The 18,161-nt window shown below is 41.8% G+C and overlaps 1 protein-coding gene across 1 annotated transcript in view; it reads right to left on the bottom strand.

Moving 5' to 3' along the window:
* The window catches only part of ZCWPW1 (zinc finger CW-type and PWWP domain containing 1), a 30,358-nt gene extending 15,943 nt beyond the window's left edge, over positions 1 to 14,415 (bottom strand). Inside the window, exons 1-6 of the mRNA XM_089480353.1 lie at positions 14,346 to 14,415; positions 11,962 to 11,997; positions 8,438 to 8,496; positions 7,122 to 7,384; positions 5,514 to 5,592; positions 2,843 to 2,900 (exon numbers count right to left, since the gene is read on the bottom strand). Of these exons, the coding sequence (XP_089336479.1) occupies positions 2,843 to 2,900; positions 5,514 to 5,592; positions 7,122 to 7,384; positions 8,438 to 8,462 (425 nt within the window). The 5' untranslated portion in view covers positions 8,463 to 8,496; positions 11,962 to 11,997; positions 14,346 to 14,415. The remainder of the gene's footprint in view (positions 1 to 2,842; positions 2,901 to 5,513; positions 5,593 to 7,121; positions 7,385 to 8,437; positions 8,497 to 11,961; positions 11,998 to 14,345) is intronic.
* Between the last annotated feature and the right edge of the window lie 3,746 nt (positions 14,416 to 18,161).

The following is an 18,161-nucleotide window of genomic DNA, read 5'->3' as shown; positions in this document are numbered from 1 at the left end:
ACATCCCGATTATCCCGCACTTATCCCATGAACTAAGAGGAATTCTAGCAACACTTTTTATTCCTGGGGATTTTTTTGTGAATAAAATTTTCTGTGAATGAAAAGCGGCCCTATAATTCCTCTTTGTTCACAGGATAATCATGGGATAATGGCAACATTGTGCAACGTTGTGTGATAATATGCCTATTTTCACTCGCACATTCATATATAATCACATTTTACCATTTTATAAGGAAATAGCGTCGTTCAAATTAGAACAGTTTTATTTAAGTAAATTCAATATTTAACTCAATACGTCTGTAAAATTTACACACAAAAAAGTCTGGGAAAAGGAGGAGGGGAAAGGATTAGAGCTTCCAAGTCTTGTGCTCCCCTTTGAGCAACTCTTGTGCACATGCGCGCGCATACACACATCCACAGGTCCCTCCCCACCATTTAAAAACTATTGATTTAGATTGTCAGTCTGAGGGCAGGGCACTGTCAAACTAATAAGGTGTGAGCCGCTCTGCTGCAAGCCTTTCCGGCTGAAGGTTGGTGTTGAAGTACTGTACTCTAAATATAGAAATAATAAAAGCAAATGGCTGCAGCCTCTCCTTGTTTGTTCTTCCTCATTAATAACATTTGTCATATTGGCCACAATGTGATGTTGCTTAGCCACAGGTGTCTTGGTTTTCGTCATGTTTGGCCTGGAGAAGAGAAGGTTAAGAGGTGACATGATAGCCCTGTTTAAATATTTGAAGGGGTGTCATATTGAGGAGGGAACAAGCTTGTTTTCTGCTGCTCCAGAGAATAGGACACAATGGAGCAATGGATGCAAGCGAGAGGAAAAGAGAGTCCATCTTAACATTAGGACGAACTTTCTGACAGTAAGGGCTGTTTGGCAGTGGAATATGCTGTCTTTGAGCCTCCTTCCTCTGAGGTCTTTAAACAGAGGCTGGATGGCCATCTGTTGTGTATGCTCTGATTGAGAGTTCCTGCGTGGCAGAATGGGGTTGGACTGGATGGCCCTTTTTGGGATCTCTTCCAACTCTATGATTTCAACTGAAGGGCATACACACATGAGAATTCATCCCCCAGAACTTCAAGAACCATCAGTCTACTACTCTCTTCTCCCAGGCAAAGCAGTCCTGTAAACTAGAGGCTTCCCTCAATTTCCCATCGCTCAGAGTGGGAAATATCAGGGACTTTCCTTCTGCTTTACAAAGGCTCTAAAATGCCTTGAGGGAGCCCTAGAGGACTGAGAAATGTGTGTGAGATGACTCTTTTCCTTTCACTGCCTTTTATACAGATTCCAAAAGGCACGATTACTGGTACTGTATGTGGAAATCTGTATTTGGAAGTCCAAAGGGGACTTGCATGACTCGGATGGGGGCAGGGAGTCTTAAGCACCCGCTCTTCCCTCTGCTACTTCTTTCACCATTGGAGACCTTGGAATTCTTTTTTAAAAATTGGTAATGACACATGACCAGAGCTCTGTTTCCCACATTTGCACACAATCTGCTGTTGGAGAGCAAGGCTGGGAAGAACAGGCAACTAGCAAGCAGAACCAGACACTTCTAAAACATGCGAGAGACATTGCCGGTACTTGGGCACCACCCTGAGGCCGAAAATTGATTCTTCCAGGCCTGCAGACTACTGCTGCTGCTGTCGCCTTTCTTTGCCTAAATAATATCGGTGAGTTCAGGAATCTCACACCATTTTCACTGGTGAGGCATCGTTGAGCTTTGTAACTCCCACACGGGACGGGAGGCAATTCATTCCACATTCTGTCCTTCTTATCAGCAGGCTCAAAAGGCTTTTTAAAGTCTCTTGTCAAAACACATGATATACTGCAATCCTTCCATAAATCAAACAAGGCCTTGAGAGTTGGGACAAGGTGTCAGAGAGCTGTTGTTTGGCTCTCTGTGCAAGAGAGAAATGTAGATAGAGTCCTATGATTCCTTAGCCTAGAGATTAACAAGGAATGATAGAAACACCATGCACAACATTGGATTTCTCTTTTGCTGGTTTCAAATTTTTCTGTCTCCAGCAAAGAAATCTGGCCCCTGCTCTCTTACAACAGGCCTAAGCAGCATCACTTCTTGGCACACGCGAAACTCAGAGTGTCAAGTCTATGCCACTTTTTAGCACAGAAATTGCACCATTTTATTTATTTTGTCTTGTCACCAGGGTCTGTCTCTGGCAGGACTCTTATATGGTTCACAGCAGCATAGCAGGAAGATATTCCTCAGGTTTTAATCATTACATACGTATGCTGTAAAAAGCTTCGCAGAGGCTGCATCTGCATTGCAGAAATAATCCAGTTTGATACCACTTTAATTGCCGTGGCTCAGTGCTATGGAATTCTGGGAACTGTAGTTTTGGGAATCATTTAGCCTTCTCTGTCAGAGAGATCTGGTGCCACAACAAACAACAGTTTCCAGAATTCCATAGCTCTGAGCCATGGCAACTAAATGGTGTCAAACTGGATTATTTCAGTGTGGATGGAACCTTGCTGAATTACTATTTGTCACATAGCTACTAAAAATGCAGGAGCCTTGCTAAGGAAAAGCTCTGGCAAGCCTGTTTTACAATATTTGTGTCGGGTAGGTCAGGCTGACAGAGAGCAGGCCTCCATAACTGCACTATGCGAAAGATGATAGAAAATCAGACCAAAACAGATAAAAGCATGGAGTGTTACCTATAAGTTCAGTTCCCTCACTCATTCTGGTTTGTTTGCTTTGGTTTGTGTTTAGAGACTCTACAGGGGATGAAGGGTGCTTCTGAGAACATGCAGAAAACACCTGTGTAACCAAGTCAGTCAAAAGAGCCAGCTCCAGAGAAACAGAGCGGCAGCACTCACCTTCTTGGGCCTCCTTCCTCAGTAAGCTCTGCTGAAAAAGCTTTCTTCCCAGAGTTTTCTGGAACCAGAAATGAAAACAGCTATAAATAGATTTATAATCTAGACTTGCAAAGGATTATGAATTCATAAAGTTTAAACAGTGGAAATGAGTTGATGTCAGACTGTGTGATAATCATAGCCAGCTCTCAATGTTATCTTCAAAAGCTGACACACATCCCAAGTTTCATTGCTCAAAATATTCTGAATGGTGAATCCAGTACCTGTTTACTCAGAAGTAAATCCATTTGATTTCAACAGGCTTTACTTTTAGATAAATAGGATTGTAGACTTTAAATCCAGAATATTTATTTTGGCAACATAATCAGCTATAGTTACAGCCCCCATCATAGCTATAAATGGCCCATTCCGCACGGGCGTAAAGTATGTCCTGGGGATGTACTAGGGTTAGGCAAAGTACATGCCTTACGCACGCACCTCACCCCAGGACGTCCCTGGTGGTGCCCTATGTACACAGTGCCGCCATTATGACGTCACGAACACGCTGCCTCCAATCGGGGCGGCGCGGACATGACGTCTTCACACCACGCGAGGGCACATAGAGCTCCCTTTCCGTGGCGCAAGAAGGAGCTCCAAAACGGAGCTCCTTTTGCGGTTTGCATCGCTGGTGCAGCCTTTAGATGGCTGCGCCAGCGACACCGCCACCATCGGGTGTCCTTGGGGCCTTTTGCCGCTTCCCCGCGGCCTGGAAAGCGGCGGATCAGGGCCTCAGAGGCTGCCATTGTGGCAGCTGAGGCCTCGATCTGGCGGAGAAAGGGCGGATTACAGGCCGCCCCAAACGGGCGGTCTGTAACACGCCAATGTCAACCCTCCAACTGCTTGTTTCTCAGCAGTAACTAAAATACCTAACACTGGAATCCCACAATGTTATAAAACCCGTTATCCCCCGGTCCCCTTGCTGTTCCACAACACTTATAACAAAACACAGGGCATGAGCCACCTGATGGTTCTCCTCCATTGTAAAACCCATCCCTGTAACTACAAGAGTAACTAAGAGCATACCATTACAAGGCAAAAGGGATGACGTTGCCTCTTGTTAGATTTCAGTCTAATGGTAATGTACTGATATATTTATTTTGTAGGAGGGATGAGTTACATACTTGTCAGTTGTAACTAGTTACTTCTATCAGCACCACAGCTTCCTGTCCCAAGGCATGTGTCCTACCTGGGGTAAGCCCAATGGGCTGGGGCCATTCAGCTCTGCTGTTTAGCCCCTTCCCGCTACTCCTGCTTTCCGCTGACACTGTATTATTACAGCTGGAAGTGATTTGACATAATTCCCAGGGCTCATTCCCACTTAACATTTAAACCAGTTCGGGATTCGCTTTCGTCCCATGTCAGTAAATCAATCCCAAAGGGTCCATTGTTCCCACTATGAAAGCAATCTTTTCATTATCCTCTTGTAATCGTCTTTTTTTGGCACAACTGCCGTCCCCACTAGTTTACGCCGCTTCAAAATGCATGTCCATCATCTATGTGTCATCAGTGCTGTAAGGGAAGTGGCAGCCCAACTTGGGAACTAATATATATAATAAATTGATAGAAAATTTGATTCATTGGTTTTGCAACTACTTGGCTCAATGATTACAAGTAGCTGCAAAACCAATGAATCAAATCTTCTATCTATTTTATTTTATTTTATTTAAATCATGTGCCCACAGGTCGCCCCACAAACGCAAAGGCAGCGCTGAGAGATTGGAGGATGGTGGATCTGCCAAAAACCAAGGAGTGATGGTAAACACCCCTCTGCCATTAGTCCCTCCCTTCCAGAATGATGCAATTCAGACCCGTTGTTCCTACTTGTTGAACACACTTTGGAACCAATTCTTTCTAAAAGAACCACCAAAGAACTAGTGTCAGGAAAGAGTGGGTTTTTTGCATTTGCCTCATTTCATCGCGATTGAAGCCAATCACAGTAGGATCGGAACCGGTTTCAAATGGGAACAATGGTCATATAATTCCATCAGCAATTCACTTTAAATCATAGTGGGAACGCAGCCCTAGTTTGACACCTGCCCTATTTTCAGGGGATGGTGTTGGAGTCTTTGAAGGGACTGGAGGTTGTCGGGAAAAACTGCTACAGTTTGCAGCAGTTCTGAGATGCAGTTGGATATTTAGGGGCCAAAAAATCATACGCAATTTTAAAAAATGGGAGATCTGAAGGTTTGGAGAGGGATCTCTCGAGGAGCTGCAAACCAGGGCCCCAAGAGTTGCAAGAGGCCCACAAGTTTACACTTTCCTTACCTCTGCCATACTTGTTTGGAAAGCGCCTTTTGCAGCATCTGGAGAGTGCCAGAGAACCAACAGAGCTGCAGTGGCACTCCCTTTCCTAGACCTCTTAGCAGGGTCTCTAGGAAATGCTACAAAAGATGCCTGTGTAATGCTTATCCATTCCAGTTTTGTCATTCAAAAGGTCTGTATAAAGCTTAATGATATATAAACTCATCTCAAATTATGACTAAATGAATGACTTCAAGTCTGTAGCTCCCACTGAGCACCTCTTTCTGATGGCCCCCACTCCCCTGCTTCTCATACTTGCGTCTCACTCTGAGGAGAAAAGTGTGATATCAACTGAGTAAACAAATGGCCTCTCTTTCGCTCTGTGCCAGCATACCAAGGCTCTCCTGCAAAGCCTTTCGAAGCACGCTCTGGAAAATCTCCTCAAACTGTGCGTCAGTGAGGCAACCTTCATTCTGTCAAGGGATGAGCAAACAAAACAGTAATAACACAACAAGGAACCCTTTTGTTGCACGACAAACACAGGCATCCAACTAGCACAGGTGAGGCGGCTTTTTAAAACCCGCTTGGGAAACTTCAGTTGGTCCAAAAAGTGGCAGGCAAACTTTCATTTGGTGCCAAACAAACAGTGGATCTTGGCCTGGTTTTGTTCTGGCTGCACTGGTTACCAACTGATTCATTTCAAAACACTTCTGTACAGGTTTTCATTAAAAACAAGCAAAGCAGTTCACACTCAATAGATTGTGATATATAATAGTAGCTAAATTATAAAACTATAACACATGTTAACACTATAAAATATAAATGTTATTAATATTTAATTAATTATTTCTTATGTATATTCTCCTTCTTCTTTTCTGGTATAGGACCCAATGCAGCTCCTATCAAATCAAAATAAGTACAGTGGGCCCTTGGTAGGATCCACTGGGGTTTGGTTCCAGGATCCCCTATGGATACCAAAATCTGTGGATGCTCAACTCCCATCAAATACAACGGGGTGTTACTACTACTACTACTACTACTACTAATACTACTACAATGGGCCCTTGGTATCTGCTGGGTTTAGGGACTGGATACCAAAATCTGGATGCTCAACTCCCATTAAATACAGTGGCATAGTAAAATGGTGTTCCTGATATAAAATGACAAAATCAAAGCTCGCTTTTGGAATTTATATCATTTTTTAATTGTTTCAAGATGTGGATGGGTGAATCTGGGGATAAAAAAACCCAAGGATACAGATGGCTGACTGTACACCTAAAGCCAATTTGATGCAAAAGTCTTGTAAAAACAACCCCAAACAATGAAATAAACAGTACTATTAAAAATACTACGCTAAAACAGTTTTGTTGTCTTTTTTTAAACCATGTTGTGGGGGACCTTGAGCCTTAGGAGACAGGCAAGACACAAAAGAACTAAATTAAAGGTGGCGGCAATGTCGACAACAACAGTGACATACATTTCCTGTCCCTCTCCTAAACTAAATGGTACTTTGGAGCCTCTTGACTTCAACTGCCACCTGCTCTCCCAGCATCCTACCTGGACTTTTAAGAACTGGCTCTGGATCTGCCTCATGTGCATCCAAAGGAGTGAATATAAGAAACTAGGCATAGTGACAGAACTGAGGCTTTGGAGTGTTTTCCCTGTGAAGATCTGCCTGGCTCTCGAGATGGTTTTCAAACAGAAAATGGCATATTCTGTTTTGTTTATCCAGAGTAAGCCCCATAATTCGTAGGATCTAGCCATGGCATTTAAAGTGGAATCACCATGCTATAAATATGTAATGTGAAACTGTGCTATGAGTGTGGAATGGGTGTCTTTTAGAGGCAGGAGGTTTTATAGGGGAGGGAGGGAGGAAGGTATGCTTCTTAGAGGGTTGTATTCCCTCCTGAGCCGCCAAGGCAAGGATCCAGAGCATCTCCTATGCTAAAGATTTGACTCAGAAATCCTTCCTCAAGGCAGCAAAATGTACATCTCCACCTACCTTTTTGGTCTTGACCAGATTGTTTTTCAATCTTGGTTCCTTTTCTGTACTAGTAGTTCCCTTTTTCTGCCTCCTCTTTGGGGTTTTGGCAGCTTTCATGCATTTGGTTGCCACTCCATCCCCTGCAATTTGGCTCAGAAGAGCAGAAGTCCCTTTTGCATCTGCATCTTTTTGTTCGCCTGGGAGTTTGTCCGATTTCTTTTTTGCAAGGGAAACATGGTGGGGTCTAGCAAAGTTCATTTTTACAATCATTTTCTTGACCGCTGAAAACATTAAAAACATAGCCTAATGTTTATAATACCCAAATAACAGTGATAGTACGCACTAAACAGCAACATTTGTACAGGTAACATCTGGGGCATGCAAATGGACAAATGGCCATGGAGTTGTGTGGTGCCAAAAATAACTTTCCTGGCATTGCTATTGTCAGAGAGGGCTGGCTCAGGACATTTTGGGGGCGGAGACAGAAAACCCTCCATATGCCTTTCTACACGCTCCCCAGCTAACCTGGGCCACTGTCCACCATCTTCAGCATCCATTCTAGAAAGAGTTATTGATATGATACTTGAATGCTCCAGAAATGCAAGTGCTCTCTCCAAGTGAAGGCCAGCTGGGAACGAAACTCAAAAAACTGACAACAAACACTATAAATATTATAGGTTTGGCAACTCTCAAGCCCTCTGAGGACTGACTTAGGGACCTGGGTATATTTAGTCTGGAGATGAGAAGGTTAAGTGGTGATATGATGATAGCCCTGTTTAAATATTTGAAGGGATGTCATAGTGAGGATGGAGCAAGCTTGTTTTCTGCTGCTCCAGAGAATAGGACATGGAACAATGGATGCAAACTACAGGGAAAAAGATTCTATGTCAACATTGACTAGTTGAACTTATGTTCATTTATCTTAAGGGTACTATACAGTACTATCAAGTTTAATGAACACCATTTGGTGTGGAAGCTCTGGGTAAGAGCAGGAACTGGGGGGGTGGGGAGTCTTCCTCTCTCTAGTTTTGAAATAGACATCCAGTGTGTATGACTGTTGGGGGAGGCATGTATCAGCCTAGCTATTCCTTCCTCCATTCTAGAACTGATTAGCAGACTACATGGCAAACTCTATGTAATTTCTTCAGGGACTTGCTAAAAATGAGTGTAGAAAATGGTTGGGTTACTATTTGCAGCCCTACAGAGAACAATAGCCCTGCTGCCCCCTAAGCAGTACCCACCCACCCACCCACAATATTCTTCCCAAAGTACTTATTTTAAAAGATATATACTGTGTATTTAAAAACAATAAATAGAATGCAAGTGGATCTTACCACCTTTATTCTTCCGGCTTGTCATTGTGCATAAGAGTGTTTTGTCTGTATTCGTCCACCTTGTTTTAAAAAGGATGAGGAGACGTATGTTTTAAAAGTATGTCAAAATATATACATTACATTGTTCTTTGTAAAGATACTAAAGATACTAGGATTTCTTTTCAGTTGCTAATCCTAATACCCCAATCTAGCCACAATTGGTGAGCTGGACTCAACGCATGGCCATAACAGTTTTATAGAAATGCATGTGAATGTGTGAGTGAGAGAGAGAGAGAGAACCTGGATTAATTAATTCAGAATCTAGAAAGAACTACTTTTGCCCTTTGCAGCAATTAAAGGAACCTGTGGACAAAGTGGGAAGAGGAGAGAGAACCTGGGATATTTTGGAAAGCAGCTGAAACAGTGAGATGGCAAAGGGTTTTTCAGGACTGCCCCTGCTAAACTGGGACAGTTGGAGGGTATGGCATTTGTGATCATTCAAATGGAAATGGAAATCTACAGTTTCCCCCTCCAGTCTTATAAAAGTAGGAAGAAAGGATTTCTACCTGTGCTGTCAATATAAAAAGCAGAAATCACTCCTTTTTCTCATAAACTGAAGGCAGGATTGGGCAACAACAGAGGGCAGCAGGGGCAGCTTTGTCCCTCTGCCCCTCTTCAGTGGGCTCCACGCTCTGGAAATAATAATAAGAAGAAGACCTGGCTGTTGTGTGGTTGAAAACAAAACCAGGTGTGACTTCCCATGCCTCTTTTCAGCCAATTCCAGCTGGTTTCCAAGGCCTTTGTGTGGGGCTGAGTGGGGGTTCTTCTTTGATATGCAACAATTTTTTTGCTATGTGGGGGGACAATTTGGGCTTGAGGCTGATGCAGGGTCTGGCAAAAAAGTCTGGAGGTCCCACATCCTGCAACCCTTGGACAGCAATTTCTCTACTCCAGACCCACAGGTTCCTGCCTATAGCACAGCTGGAAAAGGCATGGGACTCTACTCATGGGAGTTTATTACACGGGACAGACGGATCCTGTGCAGAAACTGAATTTAAAGTAGAAAAAGTGGGTAGATTCTCAAACGCCGTTGGGGCTTAACTCAAAAGCGGGTAGATCTTCAGACGATCTCTGTGTGAAGGCGAAATAACATGGCATTGATTAAAACAGAAAGTCACCAAACCCCACTCCTTTTTACTTTTGTGAACTTCTGAATATAAAAAGGAATGGGTTTTGGAGACTTTCCATTGGGGTTAAAGTCACGTTATTTCGCCTTTACACAAACAAGTCTGGAAAACAACCCACTTTTGCAGGGATTTTTCCAGACTTTTAAATCCCATTTCTGCTGGGATTTCAGCAGCTTGCCTCCGTCTGACAAACTCCATAGAATCAGGGAGGAGGAGGAGGGAAATATAAGATCCAAATAATACTGGAGGGAGCGTTCTCAATACCAAACCTTGGCATACCTCCCAAGGCCTGATCTGTATTTCCCCACACATTAAAGTCTTCTTCAGCGCAAAGGGGATGCAGTCAGGAGTTCAGAGAGAAGTGTCCTTTCACCCCCAAAAGGTGCCAATCCCCCTTCATCAGAGGAGACACCACAGGGCTGTAATGTCACCCTCTCCAGGTGTTTTGCCCCAGAGAAGCGGCCTTGGCTGAGTGTGGGCAAATGTGTTCAAACCTGAGAAGCACAACTCCAAGAAAGCAAAGAGAGCAGAAGGTTGCCTTCAAGGCAGACTGAAAAGTCTGAATCTTAGGAGAGAAGCGGGAAAGGGTGGGTAGTGCCTCTGTTTCATAATCAGACTAGATGCAAACTGCAAACACCTGTGCTCTTTGCTTTCCCAGACAATCTGCTTGAGGGCTGCTGGATGCATCTGGCTGGCCATTCTCTGCAGAAATAGAAGTGTCCCTCCCAGGATGCTCACAATTGTGTTTTTGTTTGCTAAAAAAGACCTGCAGATGCTCTCAAGAAGCAGCACAAAAGTCCCAAGAGGGCCTGAAGAAGGCCTTATGCGCATTCATGAGCTGAAAGCATCCGGCTTCTTAGAGAATAAGAGGACCCATGTTTTAAACATCTTGAGATATGTCTCTTTTTTTCTTTGTTGATTTCATTGAATGTTCTCCAGTCCCATCCCCCCCCCCCCGGCCGCTTTATTTTTTTTGCCACTCTTTGTAACAGGACGATGGATTTAAGCATTCTTTGGTCTTCTTTGATTAAATTTAATTCATTAGGAAAATTTAAAGAGGATTGGACTCCCGTAATGTAATTTTTGGAAAAACTTTTGTACTTTAAAGTTAAATCAAATGACTAACGGACTGGATCCTTACAAAACGACTGAATTAAATCAAGAAGGAAACAATAGTACTGTATATTATAAATCCGACTAAAGTTATTAACATACTATAAGTTACAAATCTGATGGTGTTTGAGAATATGACTTTTGTTAATCAGATAATGTGAATTACCAAGAAGATATGTTTTGGGAATTAGATAGATGGGTTAAAGATATAAATGATGCAAAATAACTAATTTTTCAATTTGTCTCGAAGACTGTAAGGACGCTTAACAACTGAGGCAATTACAGAAATGTATGTTATATTATTTGGCAAGAAGAGTAACGGATATAGGAAAACTTAACTAAGTCAAAAAGGGAGAAGTGGTTTTATGTTTTATTTTGTTGTTTGTATGTACAGCGCTGTGTAAATCTATGGTGCTATATAAATAAAGCATAATAATAATAATAAATATTTTATTATTATTATTATTTATTAACTAGCGATCTAGCTTTTGAAGTCTTCAGCTTTTAAAATTGGTTGTTAGTAATAGGTTGTATGTCTGTATGGGTAAGGTATTGTATGTAATATGTAATGTAATGTAATATGTTTATTAGTTTTGTGGGGGTTTTATATGTATTTTCAATAAACCATTAAAAAAAGAATTCTTTGGTCTAGTTTAGAGCTTTTCACATGCACTTAAATTGTTCAAAAGTACAAATCAAATTGCATTAATAATTGCTATGACTAACTGTAAAAGCAAAACACTTTTGTTATGTGGTTTGAACGCAAGGAAGGCTTAACACCGAAGTCCCTCAGCGACCAAGAAAGGTCAGGGACTGAAATTTTGTAGGAACAAAAAAGACTGAAAGAAGGCTAGGCTTCAGAAACAAACAAGCCATAGTTGGCTTTCTGAGGCCTTTCTGGGGTTTGTCTTGAATGGGTTTTTTCTCACCAAGTTTTAAAAAATAAATTATATGTACTGACTTTCCATATCTGGATTTGCTTAAAGAGATTTCTGCCTGTTCATCAGCTCATAGCCGTGCCTTTGGGGTTATCTCCTTTCTGAGTATAAAGCTTTCAAGACAGTAGGATCTTAAGGGCAGTTAATCTGACAAATTCAGCAGTATCTTTCCCCCCCAGAGCCTAAATCCACTGCCACTAACTACTCACCCAAAGCCTCAGATCTTAATTTGAAAAGGTTTAATCTTACTTCTCTTTTAGGTGCGGCCTAGAAGCAGAAAAAGTAAATGTCTGAATATTATACGTACAGTTGGTTCGAAAGTCCAGACGTTTCTATCAGATTTCTAGAAAAGATTTTAAAAACACAATTGTTACTATATTATGAAAAGAAGACCTGGACTCTAACATAAAGTTACTGTACCTTTCTATCAGTATAAATAAACAGGCTCAAAAGTGCAACCTTACACACACTTCTTGACTGTATGGATTGTCTTACGTGTTTCTTTTGGACTCTGGCAATGAAGCTGGCCTTTGCAAGGAGATTTGCAGCCAGGAGACTGCTGTGTCTCTGCGCTTTTGGACTGGGCTACAATCTGGAAACTAGAAACTAGGGTTGCACAATGAACCTTTAAATCAGGGTGCTTTGGGGCCTGAGGCTAAATTCAGCCCTGATCGTTATTCTCGCTTCTCTGTTGTTATTTTTATTAAATTATATTTTATACATAAGAACCATATAAAAAACACTGTGGAGCCATTTGCGAGATAGATGTGGAGAGAACATGATTCAAAAACGACCCAAAAGCACTTCTGACAAGTTTATTATAGATCCCAGAAGATGCCATGAACCACTTAGAATATAAATGTATTAAAGTGACTGAGGTATTATTATTACTATTGTGACTACATTATTATCTATATCCACCATTCTCCCAAAATTGAGACTCAGGAATGTTTTAGCAAGACAGCTTTGGCTTCCGTTGTCTTCAGCTGCTCAAAATAGTATTTTAGAACATTTTGGATAATTACTTTTACATTTGATTTTGAGAAGAAGATGGAAGCTATCATGCTTTGCCTTCACTTTTAAATGGCTGGTAGTCACATTAACATATATGGCTTCGTTATCGTTGTACACTGCTTTGACATTTTTCATATTTAATAGCAGTAATTAAATTAACGATGGAGGACGAAATATAGCTTTGTGTGGTTCATGCTGGCTATGGGGTTTTTAATTAATAATAATAATAATAATAATAAAACTTTAATTTATATTCTGCTTTTTGTTACCACAATCAAAGCGGCGTACAACCTTAAAAAAATACAATATATACAATTCCCCCCCTTGAAAAAGGATTAAACAATTCTATGCAATTAAAGCCACACACAAATATATATATATATATATAGAGAGAGAGAGAGAGAGAGCTATTTTTTATACAAATGCACCTGTGTGAAAATGCAGAGAAAGTCCTGTGGCCAATACTCATATATAATATCTCCATACGTATATATATATATATATATATAAAAACCACTAGGGCTCAATCTTCTTTTAAGTGTATACATGCATTTTTAAAACTGTTTTAGCCCTTTCCTCTGTTTCAACTGGATATAATAGGCCTTTGTCAAATTACTTTACCATGTAAAATAACATTTTACATGATAAATGGCCATGTATATTTTAAATGGTACATATTTTACATTCCTTATTTGCTTATCCCTGCCAAGCCCTCAGGACAGAGGACGGGATGGAAATATTTGTAATAAATTTATCTTAGTCTGTTTTTAACTTAACTATATTTTATGCAGTTTTATATTTTTATTGTATAATTTTAAGTGATTTTATATATAGATGTTTGGTTTGAATTTTATAATGATTTTAAAGGTTTCCTCTGCGAGCCGCTTTGGGTCCTTCCAGGGAGAAAAGCAGGATATACATGAAATGAAATAAAACACTGCAGTGGATATTGCCAGGACACAACAATATAAATTAAAGAGAAAACAATAAACAAACACATCACTAGAAGCATCTGGCAGCAATGTGGTGAAAGCATGTTGAAAAGCAGTGAGGTAATAATATAACAGCGAATACAAAAGCGGTTTCTAGATAGAAGTGGTAAAGAGTTTATATATATATATATATATATATGTAAGAGAAATAAAGATTGCTGTAGAGAACTTTTAACCCAGCATGATAAGCAGAAGGCCAAAGTGTGTGGGAGGGATGTAAAATAATGTAAATATATATATGGAAACATAATATGAAATTCTGTCAATAATAACTGCTTTTGACAGGGCATGATATCAAGATACGGAAATGGAAATAACAATGTGGGTGCATTAGAAAATGCTGATGGTAAGATGCATAAAAGAGTAAAAAATTAATGTGAAAAATAATGATAAATAAATAAAATTGTGCTCATTCTCTCAAAGTATGAGGTAAGAAAGGAAGCCTTTTCTGCCTCGTTAGTCGAGGACTTTGTTCTTTTTATTTTAACTCAAATTGCAGCGCTTCCTAATCACCTCATTAAACGCCAAAGGACGTTTCCTGAGGTAAAAAGCCTCCCTTTTAAGGTTGGAAACTTGGCGCCTTTTTTTAGCCCTTCGCGCCAAAAATGGTCCGCCCCTCTGCGCATGCGCGTCTCATCTACACGCCCTCGTTCTTGCAAAGTGCACTGCGCATGCGCTCACTGACCCTCCATCCGGGCCCTTGCTGTAGACGCAGCGTATGAATGACTCATGGAATGTGGACGGCTCTTCCCCTTCTCGCCCACAGCCGCTGAGACTGCGCATGCTCGGAAGCAGGGCTCCACAGTACTACGGAGAGCCGAGAGGGACTAAAGAGTGTGGAGTCGCAAACCCACGTGGAAGGCAGCCAGAAAGCTGGTTTAGACTGAAAATAATGGCTTCTTTGGAGCTTTTACATCATCTTCTTCCCCTAGGAAGTCCTTACTCTTTGGAGGGACTACACCTCCCATAAGTCCTGGTAATGCCTGGGGGATAATGGGAGTTGTAGTTCCCCCCAATATTTACCTTTACCCAACTTCTGCATAGACGTTTGCCTAATGACTAGGGAGTAAGCCCCATTGAACGCACCAGGGCTTCAGTTCTGAGTTTAAAACGAGGCCTAATAGTGCATTCTAAATCCTCACCTTTAGAGAGACACAGCAGGCTGGAAGGAAGGAAGGATGACCAACAGCCCAGCAAAGGAGGCCTGGTTTCACACTCTCCAGAGATTGCCAGGTTATTAATCCTTGCTCTGTGGCCTTTGCTTTGCCTGGAGGCCAGTTTGCTCCTTTGCTGCTGGAGAGATCGGCTGCTTTGCTCCAAAAGGGGCCTTAATATCAGGACTTAGATCTTGTAGCACCTCCGAGGCTCACGGAAAGAAAGAAAGACGTTGGCAGCAGGAGCTTCCCTAGACTTCGGTCTACTTCCTCAGATGCATTTGTCAGACTGCTTACTCTAATATTTATTTATATATGCTGCCTTTTCCCAAAACTGGGGCTCAGAGCACCTTACAATATTAAAACACAGTACAGCTGAACAGAGAGAGATCTTGCAGCACCTTTGAGACTCACTGAAAGAAAGAAAGACGTTGGCAGCATGAGGAGCTTTCCTAGACTAAAGTCTTCTTCCTCAGATAGCTTTGATTTCTCACACAATTAAAAACATACAAAAGTGACACATTAAAATAGAATTAAATTATTACAGTGTTTAAACAGATCGGAGGCTTAAGTCTAGGAAAACTCAGGCTGGCAATTTGTTTATTTCAGTGAGTGTCAGAGGTGCTACAAGACCTCTTTCACAGACTGATTTTACGGACTGACATGGCTATACCTTTGAATTCTAATAACACTTTGCTAATTTTAATAGAATTCAAAGATACAGCTGTGTTAGTCTGTAGAATCAGTACGTAGAGAGATCTTGTAGCATTTTTGAGGCTCAAAGAAAGAAAGAAGTTGGCAGCATGAGCTTTCCTAGACTTCAGTCTACTTCTTCAGATGCATTTAGATGCAATAATAATAATGTAGAGAGATCTTGTAGCACCTTTGAGACTCACTGAAAGAAAGAAGTTGGCACCATGAGGAGCTCTCCTAGACTTCAGTCTTCTTCCTCAGAAGCATTTGGTGGAGTGGAAGCCAGGCAAGGACACACACACACACACACACACATATATATATATATGCCATTGGTATGTGAGGATGTCAATTCAAATGGCAAATCCTTTGTGTATGGAAATGAAGTTGTAGGTCCAGCTTTAACGATGGCCATCAGTGCACAAAGGCGATAGGAAACTGGTCTTTGGACATGGAGATGAAGTAGCAGGTCCAATTTTGCAATGGGACTAACCTGTGATGTGGGGAATATATGGATGAGGATGGGCTCAGATAGTGTTGAAGTGTGTGTTGTAGTGAGTCAGGAAACCACTATCTTTGTTCAATCCATTGCTGAGGGACTGTAATTTGTGGATGAATTCCAGTTGTCCTGTTTCTCTTTCCAATGTACCTTTGTAGTTCTTTGGTTCAAGGTCTGAGATGGCCAGGGAGACTGAAACATTCTGCCACCACTTTTTGTGTATTCCCATTCCTAATGTCTGAGGTATGTCCATTTATTCTCTGGGGCAGGGACTGGCCTGTTTGCCGAGTGCTGAAGGGCGCTGCAGACATAGCATGGCGGAGATCACATGGGAATATACAAAAACCTGTATCTTTCGAACGGATGGCAATCTATCAGGTGTGATGCTGTTGTGCCGCTGTACAGCCGGTAAAGCAAGAAAGGTAGAGCCCAGCAAAGACGCTATGAGTCTGATGGGGTCCATCAAAACCTTATGGCAGGTAATTTTTATTTTGAAAGCGCCAGAGAATTTGTTGCCCTTGATGCTTAGGGCAGGGGTGAGCAATGGCAGTGGGTCCGGGTGCCAGTATTACCTCCAACCAATCCCCCACAAAAAACCCATACACAAAGAGAAATCCAGAGATTGCTGGTAACGTAAGCCGTTTTTGATGCTGAACAATACAGGAGGGGGCTGCTGCCTATTTAAAAGGTAAATTGCTGTCCCTGGAGGCTCCCAGGAAAAGCCATTCACCTTTGGCTGCCAGAAAAGAGGCAGTCTGGAGGGACTGAGGGCCACAAAAACAGCCTTGGAAGGCCACCTGCAGCCCCAAGGACACACTTCAGTATTTCCCTCTTGCTCTAAGAGATTTTCGGGTATCAATCCAGGCTGCCCTAGCGAAGCCAGCCTTGGAGTCTCCTTTGTATGCTTTCCCTTTCCGGCCACATTGGAAGACAAGTCGCTACTGAGATGGGTAAAAAGTGAAGCCATTTTCTGAACTGCATCCTCCAACAGCCCTGTAGCCAGCATAGTCGATCCTCAGGGATGCTGGGAGTTGGTGCCAAATAATACCTTGTGAGCCAAACCATTCTCAGCATCCAAGCCACTAAATCCCCTCTTCAAGTGAAAAAGAGAACAGAAAACAGCCCTTACTGTCAGGACATTCCTCCAAATGTTGAGCTGGGATCTCTTATCCTGGAGCTTGCATCCATTGCTCCATTGTGTCCTATTCTCTGGAGCAGCAGGAAAAAAGGCTTGCTCCCTCCTCCTCAATATGACACCCCTTCAAGTATTTAAACAGGGCTATCCTATCCCCTCTTAACCTTCTCTTCTCCAGGCTAAACATCCCCAGCTCCCTCAGTCGTTCCTTATAGGGCTTCATGGTTTCCAGACCCTTCACCATTTGGACACATGGCTCCAGTTTCTCAATGTCCTTTTTGAATTGTTTTGCCCAGAACTGGACCCAGGATGATTCCAGGTAAGACTTTACCAAAGCAGAATACAGTGGCACTATTCCTTCTCTTGATCTAGACACTATACTTCTATTGATGCAGGCTAAAATTGCATTGGCCTTTTTAGCTGCCGCATCACACTCTTGACTCATGTTCAACTTGTGGTCTACTAGAACTCGAAGATCCCTTTCAGACGTAGAAGTCTCTTGTTCAGCCCTGTTTCCCCCATAATCCTATATCTGTGCATTTCATTTTTCTGTCCAAAGAGCAGTACCTTACATTTCTCTGTGCTGAATTTCATTTTGTTAGCTTTGGCCCAGCTTTCTATATATATTATCATCGCCATTTATTTATAGAGCACTATCGCTGTACATGTCTGAGAGTATATATATACGCACACACACACACTTTATATATCTATCACCCTTCTGGGATTAGAGGTAAAAAGAAAAAGGGGTCCAGGTTTGTTAAATGCTCCTTATGGCTGCTGCCACACTGCAGGAATAGAACAGTTTGATACCACTTTAACACCCACAGCTCCATGCTATGGAATTCTGGGATTTGTAGTTTGTTGTGGCACCACAGCCCTCTGGCAGAGAAGGCTAAGTATCTCACTAAACTACAAATCAATTTATGAATTTATAGTGTAAATTTACATTGCAAAGTTTATAGCGCTTTATAAATCAAGCTTAATAATAATAAATCCCAGAATTCCATAGCACTGGGC

The sequence above is a fragment of the Sceloporus occidentalis genome, unplaced genomic scaffold (genome assembly GCF_023333645.1).
Source record: "Sceloporus occidentalis isolate IW3139 unplaced genomic scaffold, rSceOcc1.0.p SCAF_14, whole genome shotgun sequence".
Taxonomy (NCBI): Eukaryota; Metazoa; Chordata; class Lepidosauria; order Squamata; family Phrynosomatidae; genus Sceloporus; species Sceloporus occidentalis.
Note: the sequence above shows the minus strand (reverse complement) of the source record. Positions and strands in the feature narration are given on the sequence as shown.